Source organism: Chelonia mydas, chromosome 2, assembly GCF_015237465.2.
Source record: "Chelonia mydas isolate rCheMyd1 chromosome 2, rCheMyd1.pri.v2, whole genome shotgun sequence".
Classification (NCBI taxonomy): Eukaryota; Metazoa; Chordata; order Testudines; family Cheloniidae; genus Chelonia; species Chelonia mydas.
Window position 1 is genome coordinate 183,655,074 of NC_057850.1, and position 10,073 is coordinate 183,665,146.

The 10,073-nt window shown below is 42.4% G+C and overlaps 1 protein-coding gene across 1 annotated transcript; it reads left to right on the forward strand.

The window, feature by feature from the left end:
- The first annotated feature begins 4,376 nt into the window (after nt 1-4,376).
- Nucleotides 4,377-7,742, forward strand: LOC102929400 (C-C chemokine receptor type 8). Its single transcript, XM_007064337.2, has 2 exons — nt 4,377-4,514; nt 6,210-7,742. Exon 2 carries the CDS (start codon nt 6,219-6,221, stop codon nt 7,263-7,265), a length of 1,047 nt encoding a protein of 348 aa, XP_007064399.1. The 5' UTR covers nt 4,377-4,514; nt 6,210-6,218; the 3' UTR covers nt 7,266-7,742.
- Nucleotides 7,743-10,073: the final 2,331 nt, after the last annotated feature.

Sequence of the window (10,073 nt, forward strand, 5' to 3'; positions counted from 1 at the left end):
GCAGCCACGCCGCCCAGAGCGCTGGCGGCACGGCAAGCAGAGGCTGCGGGGGAAGGGGGACAGCGGGAAAGGGGCCGGGGACTAGCCTCCCCGGCCAGGAGGTCAAGGGCCGGGCAGGATGGTCCCACAGGCCGGATGTGGCCTGTGGGCCAGAGTTTGCCCACCTCTGGTTTAGACACAACAAATCCTGCATCTTGGCAGGGGGTTAGACTCGATGACACTTGTGGTCCCTTCTAACCCTATGGTTCTATACGCTAGGTGGGTGCCATTAAAATTCTAGGGACAGAATCTCAGCAGCTATAAATGGGCATAAGGTTAGATTGTCAGCTTGTGTAAATGGGTGAAAGGGCAGTGATTTCAATGAGCTACGGTGATTTACAGCAGCTGAGGGTCTGCCCCCCACATGTACCAACATGAAAAATTTACTTCGGCTTTAGCACTTGCAGTATTCCTTATCATTAAAATAGGAATATGACAAATACCATGGTATTTCAGCTCCTGCAGTGTGTAAATGAATGTCAAGATTGTAACGGAGTCCACTATGGAAACAAGGCAAACCAGGAGGCTTGTCCTGCAGTGAAAGTTAGGCTGTTTCCATTCAGTCACAAATGTCTCTTCTGAAGCAGCAAAGCCTGGTGTTTGGTTGGGCTGTTTGTGGACAATGTGTATTACAAAAGCTGTAGTGTCCATGTGATCCACTTTTCTGCTGCAACTTACAGACACGTTGCTGTGAGCACAAAGTACAGCATATCACCTGGATCCAAATGTAACCCAAAGCTGCTAATACTGAGTTTATTCTGTTGGGATGTAAGAGGATGGTGAAAACATAGCTGTGTATCTCTGTGGCTCCTTGGTTTGCTTTGTTATAAACAACTGTCCCCTCCACAGGGAAAGCACAATGAGCTTGATAACGTGCTAGAATCTGGGCATGTTTTTCTAGATGGGTGATTAAACTCGACCAGTGTTAAGGTGTAAGGCTGCACTATCAGCAGTGCCACCAAAAGAAGCACAGCGAGAGCGTTTCAGATTCATTTCTGGTAAATGGGCCTTTGGCCTCCCCCTCCACCCATGACTGTTCATTGACCTGCCTATTCTTACTCCCTCTTCTTACTGGTTTGTGGATTAACACATTTTTCTCCACTTTCAGTCTGACTAGAAACAACATGATCATCCAACAGCATCATTCCTCCCTCCTGTTCCCGCACTGTATTCTCTTCCTGTGTGACTTCCATCTGCCCTTACAGTTTTAAATACCGCCTTTTGCCAATGATTAATCTACCACTCTACTAGAGGTAAACGACTGACTTTGTTGGTTCACTGGCCATTTTGAAAAATAAAAAACCCTTCCTTGTTGAATGAAGCATTTTGTTCAATCTGAAATTAAATGTTTCATCTGTTTGAAGTGTTAGGGGTTTTTTTGTGGGGAGGGGGGGTCATAAAATTGAAGGAAATTTCAAAATGCAAAGTTTTTTTGAATTAAAAGCAGAAATATTTGTTTCAAAAGTGTCAAAATGAAAAGTTTAGATTTTTTGGATTTTTTTTTTTACCGTGGGAAAACCAACATGAATTCACAAACCTTTTTGGCATAGCCGAATCTGCATTTTTTTATTTTTATTTTTTTGCCTAAAAATGTTTCAACCAAAAATGTCACCCAGCTCTACTCTCTAACCTAACATCTACCTGTGTCTAATCTCACAGCTTCATCTGACTCTCTCCCCTCATAAACTCTAACTTTCCAACCGTGAATTTATCTTTCTCCTCTCCTCTCTCCACTCTTCCTCCCAGATCCCAATATCACTTACTCTGTCATCTTTAATTCTTCCCCTCCCTGTACAGGGTGATTTTTCAAAAAGCACTGAAGTTCCATTTTCAAAAGTGGCTTAGGCACTTGGACTCTTCAGTCTCACTGAAAGCTAATAGGACGGGCACTTTTGCCTAAGCCACTTTTGAAAATGGGAATTAGGTGCTCTTGAGAATTTTACCGCTGACTTTTTAAATCCTATTACATGCCCCACTCTAGAACCATCTCTTGCTCTCCCTCCATACAACTAAAACCCTTACCTTTGCCATAGACATTTTTGGCTTCCTTACTGTAACCTTCTCCCTTCACCTCTCTCTACCCTAGTTTATCCAAAATGCAGCTGCTAAGGTCATCTTCCTCCCCCACGCTCTAATTCTTTCACTAGCATCCTCTCTTTTATCACAAACTTCAAAGTCTTCAAGGTCCTGCATAATTTCACCCCCACCTTATGTCTCTGTTCTCATTTACTCCCACTCTCCCTTGTATTTCCTGTGTTCCTCCCCATCACTTCTTCTCACTAGCCCTTTATCTTCCCCCCCCCGGCTCAGTTTTATGCCTTATTTCACATTGCCATCTAGAAACAATCAGCCTCTTCTATTTTATTTCAAATGCCCTTCCTCTCATCCTCAAAACCCAGTTCTTTCAGTAGTTCTGCCTACTCTGATCTCCTACCAGCCGCCTCCATACCTCTTCTGTACCTGGGGGCAGGCTGTGTGTGTCTTTGTTAGATTATAAGGTCTTGGGGGTGGGTGCCCATTGAAGCTAGAATGGTCCAGTGGATAGCACTGTGGACTGTAAAACAGGATACTGGGTTTCTGCTCCTGGCTCTGCCATTGACCTATGGCGTGAGCTTTGGAAGGTAACTTCACTTTTGTGCCTGTTTCCCCTACTACCCTTTGTCACTCTTATCTGTTTAGATTGTCAGCTCTTTGGGACAGTTTTTCTGTATGTGTTTGTGCAGCGCAAACCAGCAATCTCTACTGGGGCCTCTGGATGTTACCATCATACAAATGAATACTACTTCTTCTGGCTCTACCACTCGCCCACTTAGGCAAGACATTTTACCTCTCTGCTCACAGTAAAATAGAGAGAATGATCCTTACCCACCGTTGAGATCTGTGGATGAAGAGTGTGTGGATTTGGATTGTAAAGTCCTACATATATTTTTACAGCACGTAGTGGCTCAGTGCGGGGGCTCTCCCACTCCAGGTCCTCGGGAGGCCAACCCACCTCACTACGTCACTGATATGTCGGCCACCATGGAGAACAAAGTGGTCTCTGCTCGCACCTGGAGCCCAGGCCAGGCAGGAAACAAAGAGTCAGTTGGCCCCAGCCCTGGATCAGGGCAGAGCAACAAAGATTCTGAGGCTCAGGCCTGTGTGCAAGTTGAGCAGCAAATAAACAGTCAATTAGCCCAGGTCCTGGATCAAGGAGGGGCAACAAAGAGTCTGAGGCTCAGGTTTCTGGCCTGAGGAAGGGGAGACTGCCACCCCTGGCTTCTGGGACCATGAGCAAGTCTTTGGAGATCTGGTCCGTTGGTGGGCCCAGCCAGTCATCCTCTCCCTCTGGGGTCAGGACCGACAGCGGTCTGAGCAGTCCAAGCCAGTTGTTTGCTTCCTTCAGGTCTGAATCAGCTAGCGGCCCTGGTGGCCCAAGCCAGTCCTCTGCTCCCACAACACCCTCCGCTTTGGAACTTTCCGGGCCGCCTTTTATACTTCCTGCCCCTCCCACCCACTTCCTGGGGGAGGGGCAACTAGTCCCTGGTCCGGCCCACCAGGGCTCAGTGCAGGGACCCTCCCACTCCGGGTCCTCGGGAGGCCACCCCGCCTCACTACACAGCACTATATAAAACTATCATAATTTGAAGCCAATCCTGGTTCCACTTGAGCCAGTATTTTGTCCCAAACCACATGGACTGCATGCACCAAAATGTACTCAAGCAAATAAGCAAATCTCTCCCCCGGGGCAAAAATTGGGGATTGGTCCTGCTTTGAGCAGGGGGTTGGACTAGATGACCTCCTGAGGTCCCTTCCAACCCTGATATTCTATGATTCTATGTGTAGGTGTATGTGATTTCGTATCTCAGTGAAACAAGTTTGTACATCACTAATAGACAGGTGCGTAAAAACAGTACTTGGCTAGATCTAGCATGTCGGCTGATATCAGTTACAAGATAGAAACGAAACATATTTTTTGGAAATTACATGCCAGGTCTTCAGCTGCTCTAAATTGGTGTAATTCCATTGACTTCAACAGAGCTACACCAATTTACACCTGCAGTACATTGGCACTACTTGTCCCTGGCATAGGTTTTAAGGGGTCTTAGTTTCTATTATGGAGGTGGCCATAGTGGTTTGTTTTTTGCTAAAGGCAAGAGAGTCAACTGTGTACCTTTGCACACACTGGAGAGCACCTGCTCACATGCGTAGACCTATTCACTTCAGAGAGCGTGAGGTTGATACCTTCTCGCAGAAACTATTTTTAAATCCTTTCATGTTCACCTTTTCCTGTTTACTCATTTATCTTATGCTATCTCTTGAACTAGCAGTTTTGCCTCCATACTTATTCTGTAGCTGTTGGGCATCTGTACATCACAAATGCTTATCAGTCTCCACCACCAAGGGAAAAGACCTTTTGGACACATCTGTGACCAAGGGAGGAAGACGATACACTAGAACAGATACCAAACAAAGTCCTGCCTCCTTAGTCAAAGGTAAAATCCATCTCTATTAAATATACTGTCATCTTAACTGTAGTTAACTAACTATAGTTGACAAGGGGGAGACACACCTTGAGAGATACTTGTCTCTAGATACTCTAGAAAGCGTTGCTTTTTCAACTTGATTGTTAGGCCAACTGAGGTGGAGAAGGGAGAAGAGATCCTCCATGACAGTGAATTTTGGACGTCATAAAGATGAGAAGAGGGTATCAGCAGCATAACAATAGCCTAATCTTCAGAGATGCTGAGCACCTGCATCTCCTGTTCATTTTAGTAAAATTGCTCTTGGATTATATGGATGTAGATAAGATCAGAATCAGATGAATTCTATTTATATATTATTTCACATGGCATATATTTATTCTACATAAATCTGTTGCTTAATAAATATTTAACATAATTATAGAATTATATGTTAAGTATGTTGGACGTATAGCAGAGACTTAGGTTAGACAACATAAATGCATTGGTCTTCTGTCGTTCCTTATTATTTCTAACTAAAGATCTTTGCATGAAAATAGATCTTCATTTTTTGGAAAGAAATTCTCTGTACATAATATGCTGATTGACTGTTATGGGACGCCACATGAAAGGTTTAGGATTTGAATGAGGAATGACAGGCATCAACAGAGGGACTAGATAGTAAATTACAGTCCTGATTTCCTGTCCATCTCTCCTTCCCAGGCACAAAAGGGACTCTCCCTTACCAGATCTTCCCATTTTGGTGCAGTACCATTCCAATGGTGAAAGAGCTTATGCAGAGGTAGAGGGAATTTGCCAGGTTAACAGGGACAAACCCCACTTCCCCAACAGGACAGTGTAGGTTTCTATGAGAAAATCCTCGTGAAGATCTGCTTCCTCTGAGTCCCCTCCCAAATATTTCCCCCCCATTAAAGTGGATGATCTATGTCAAAATAATAATGATGCCTTGCTCTTCTTATCCATGTATTTCAAAATTCTGGATGAACCTTCAAGAAACAAAGAATCTGTTTTTCAAGCTTATGGCAAGAAAAATGCAAATGTTTTACGAATTAGAAAAAAAATTCTCTCTAAATTGATTGCTTTTCATAGTTTTTGCTGATATGTCAGGTCCTCCTTAAAGGGCAGGCGTACAGCACATTCTGCAAATCTGACTCCCTTTAAGTTGTCTCAGGTTGAAGTATCCAAAAACTAATCACCCAAAAATCACTAGTCAGAGTATGTCCAATCAGAAGTCTGACCTTCTCAGTAAAATGCTCTTTATTATAATACATGGAGACCTGGATTCCACTATGCTTAGGGCTGGCCTCCACACAATGTTTGTACCAGTATAACTACGTCAGTTAGAGGTGCATTTTTTTTAAAACCAATAGAGTTATTCTGATCTAACCCCTAGTGCGTTTGTTGCTGTGATACTAGTGTAAAGGTGCATATTTTACTGATATAGCTTATTTCCCTTCTCGTACGGGAGTAAGCTATACCAGCATAACGGCATTAATACTGAGGACGGGGGAGGTTCGCACTGCTTTATCTGACCAGTTTAGTTAAAACGGCATCATTTTGTGTTTAGACAAGCCTTTACACTGATTAATACCTTATTCCTCAAGCAGCCAGATTGATTTCATTCAGCGTGAGTAACAATGGCAAAATGCGGACTTCTGCAACCCTTCCATACCCATAATCAAATAATTATCTCTTTTTTGTGCACAGGTCTTAAAGATGACTGTTACAAGCCCTTTCCCAAACACCACAGAATATAACTATGTGTATGATGAAGGTACCTCTCCTTGCAGTGAGGGCAATGGTTTCAGCAGGTTTAAATCAGTGTTTCTTCCAATAGTTTACTGCCTGGTGTTTGTCTTCTGCCTAATGGGAAATGCCTTGGTCATATGTGTACTCTTGACTAGGAAGAAAGTCACCACTATGACCGACGTGTGTTTACTCAACCTTGCAATCTCTGACCTGCTCTTTGTTGTCCCCCTCCCATTTCAAGCTCACTATGCTTCAGAAGAATGGATTTTTGGAAATGCAGTGTGTAAAATAATGGCTGGCATTTATTACATAGGCTTTTACAGTAGCATTTTCTTTATAACCCTCATGAGCATAGACAGGTACATAGCAATCGTTCATGCTGTCTATGCTATGAGAGTTCGGACAGCCACCTGTGGCATAATTATAAGCTTACTCCTGTGGATGACGGCTGGTTTGGCTGCCATACCAAATATGGCGTTTACCCAAGAAGTGGAAATTGAACAGTCTCTCAAGTGCGTCCCCAAATATCTTCCAGGCCAAGAGACCTGGAGATTTTTCACTCAGTTTGAAGTCAACATCTTGGGCCTTTTGATCCCGCTCAGCATCCTCATTTACTGCTACTCCCACATCCTGAAAAATCTGCAGAGCTGCAAAAACCGGAACAAGATCAAAGCCATCAAGCTGATTTTCATCATCGTGGTCATCTTTTTCCTTTTCTGGGCTCCCTTCAACATTGTGCTTTTTCTAGACTCTCTGCAGAACTTGCACATTATCAACAACTGCGAGACGAGCCAAAGGCTAGCGCTGGCCCTGCAGCTGACTGAATCAATCTCCTTCATCCACTGCTGCCTGAACCCGGTGATCTATGCTTTTGCTGGCGAGATGTTTAAAGCTCACCTTAAAAAAATATTCCAAACCTGCATCCGTCGCATTTCTAGTAGCAATTCAGCCAATCATTCTCACTCCTTGCCCACTCAAGTGTTAGGCTATTCTGATAGTGACCGAGTTCTGTAAAAGCTTTCCCACTCCCTGCCTAGGCATACATTCTACCTGCATTCATCTAAATATACTGATTGCCCTAAAAAGCTTACGAGCATTGACTTAGCCCAGGGGTCTACCTCCGCTGTTTATTTTTTAGGGACAGAGGAAAGTTGGTCCTGGATTCTGACTTCCACTCCTTCAAAAATTGCAGCAATTCCTCCAGACCCATGCTGTGAAAAAATCCATCTACCCACATGCAGAGATCCTATCTAGAAACTCACACATGAGCAGAACATGCCATCACCAACATGATCTGACACCTTTGTGGACAGTGGAAACCGGCAGTGAATGAAGAGGACATAGAATTGCTGGACTCTTCATGTCAATGTTTCCATAATACTGTGCGTTGCCTATGCTCAGTGTCTCTTCTTCCTCGTAGTATTTTTCTGTTTTAAATGTGTATTTTTCTTGAATAAAGCAAAATGGCATCTTTGTATAACTGGCTTCCTGACGGTTTCCATAGTTTAAAAATCTGGGGGAAGTTTACGTATTCAAGCATTAAAACATAAACTGGGCTGGAGGGAGGGGACATCTATTGAGTTCTGACTTAATTTTAAATGTGTGTGATGGCTTTTTAAAAGGTTTCCTAGCAAAAAATTCCCTCCTGATTGACTGCTTTCTTTCTTGATGAGAATTATTCAGTGTAGCCATTGTGTAATAATTTTCAGAGACTACAGTTAAGCAATAGAGAGAGACTGCTATTTAGCTTAGATGGCAAATGAATCATTGCACATTTCACTGGATGGCTGTGCACACAAATCAGTTACAGTTTTTAAATGTATGGCCTGACTCACCTTTCAGTCACTCCAGTTTGACACAGATGTAACTCTCAGTTTCAATGCCATTATGGCTGCATAACTCTGAAGTAAGACAGGATTGAATCTTGTATGGAAACCTCTGAGGGCAGAATTTTTTGTTATATGTTTAGTTTGGTGCATAACCTTTCTAAAATGTAGAGGGCTCTGCTGCTGTGTGCTATTGGCCCAATCCAACACTCACTGAAGTCAGGGGGAGTCTTCCCCATGACTTTGACGGGCACTGGATTAGATCTTATGACTTCTGTATGTCCCATCCCCCCACACCCCAACCCAATCCTGTAGAAGTAGCCTGGCAATATATGTTATGATAATTCCTGAAGCTACATTAAAGTACAATGCACTGGAATTTTTCATCAAAATAAGACCTCTCAAATTCCCTTTTAGGCAAGTCTTTTCTCAAAACTCCAATAATTTATGGAAAGAAAACTACATTTATGTTCATTTAAGGTTGCTGTAAGCACATTTTTAAAGAACAATACAATGCCTTAAAATCTAGAAAATATACAGGTGAGGAATGGTCAAATAATTGACTGTGTCAAGAAAGTGTCTAGTCTTTTTCAGCAACTCTACCTTTCATTTTTAAAATATCATTACAGTTACTGTAATGTTACTAATTAATTACCCAAAATATATTTCTAACTTTAATTCTGACTTCTTGTTGTCATTTCTCATGTCTCTAAAAAGAGTAGAAATATACTGTGATTTAATTACAGTACTTCCATTTCTCCAAAGACTTTACAGAGTTAGAAATTGTGAAGCACTCCATTTACATATTCGTATTTTCCACTCTGTTCCCCATGTTTAGTCAGAGTTAAGGTTGGAAATGTATACTGTATATGCTCCTCAGATGGACTACATCTCTCATGATACCCTGCAATCATATGATTCCCATGATGTATGGCCTCCCTCACCAAGAAGAGAGACCATGGTATTTCATAAAAGATATGGTCCAAATTGGGATTCCAGGCTAACGATGAAAATGAAGCAGACGAACTACAAACCCATGAGGCACCATAGCACCATTTCAGAATCAAACCGTTTTAGGTTTTGAACAAAATAATATGGTTTCAAATTTTTCTTCAAAAACTTGAAGTTTTCCATGGAAAGTTGTGATAAAAATGAATTTTTCTTCATTTTTGTCAAAGTTTTCTTATGGGTGAAAAAAACATCAATACATTTTCTGACCAGTTGTGCTCGAGACACTTCCCTGCAGGGTTACACAAGTATTTATAAAAAGAAAAGGAGTACTTGTGGCACCTTAGAGACTAACCAATTTATTTGAGCATAAGCTTTCGTGAGCTGTAGCTCACGAAAGCTTATGCTCAAATAAATTGATTAATCTGTAAGATGCCACAAGGACTCCTTTTCTTTTTGCGAACACAGACTAACACGGCTGTTACTCTGAAACAAGTATTTATTATTCAGCTGTACAGTGCTGGTGATCCAGTATCCAGGTTTCTCTCTCTGGCTGTGGGAGAGGTATGTGGCTTGTAGTTGGTAGAGGTAACCCAAACAGGCTTACTCACAATGAAAGGCAGTGTGGTGCAGTGGCTAAGACATGGCTTTTTCATGGCAGAAAGCTGGGTTCTGTGCCTACAGGGACCTTGTAATGAGCTCTTTGTTCCAAAAATAGCTGTGGTGGAGGGTGTCCGGAAGATCTTCTGTAACTATTTTCTAGATAAGGGTTCATAGCCTTACTCAAAAACAAGGGTAGTGAATGGCCCAGGAATTTAAAACAACACTTATAGGTGAGATGTGAAAGGCCAGTCTTTTCTCTGGTAGCTCTGAGAGAGTTCTTCGGCACAACAGAGGTATTTGAGAAGAGTCTCTCTCAGATTTATAGCGCCCCTGGATGTAGTGAGTAACAACATTCTCATCGTAGCACATTTTTCTTTATACCATCAATCTGAAATTGGGCAGCTTCAGCCTGGAAAACAAATTTGCTGGTACCACTTTAAAAAGT

Bases quoted from the DNA above. Each gene is read 5' to 3' on its own strand.
- LOC102929400 (XM_007064337.2), top strand. From the start codon at position 6,219: ATGACTGTTACAAGCCCTTTCCCAAACACCACAGAATATAACTATGTG.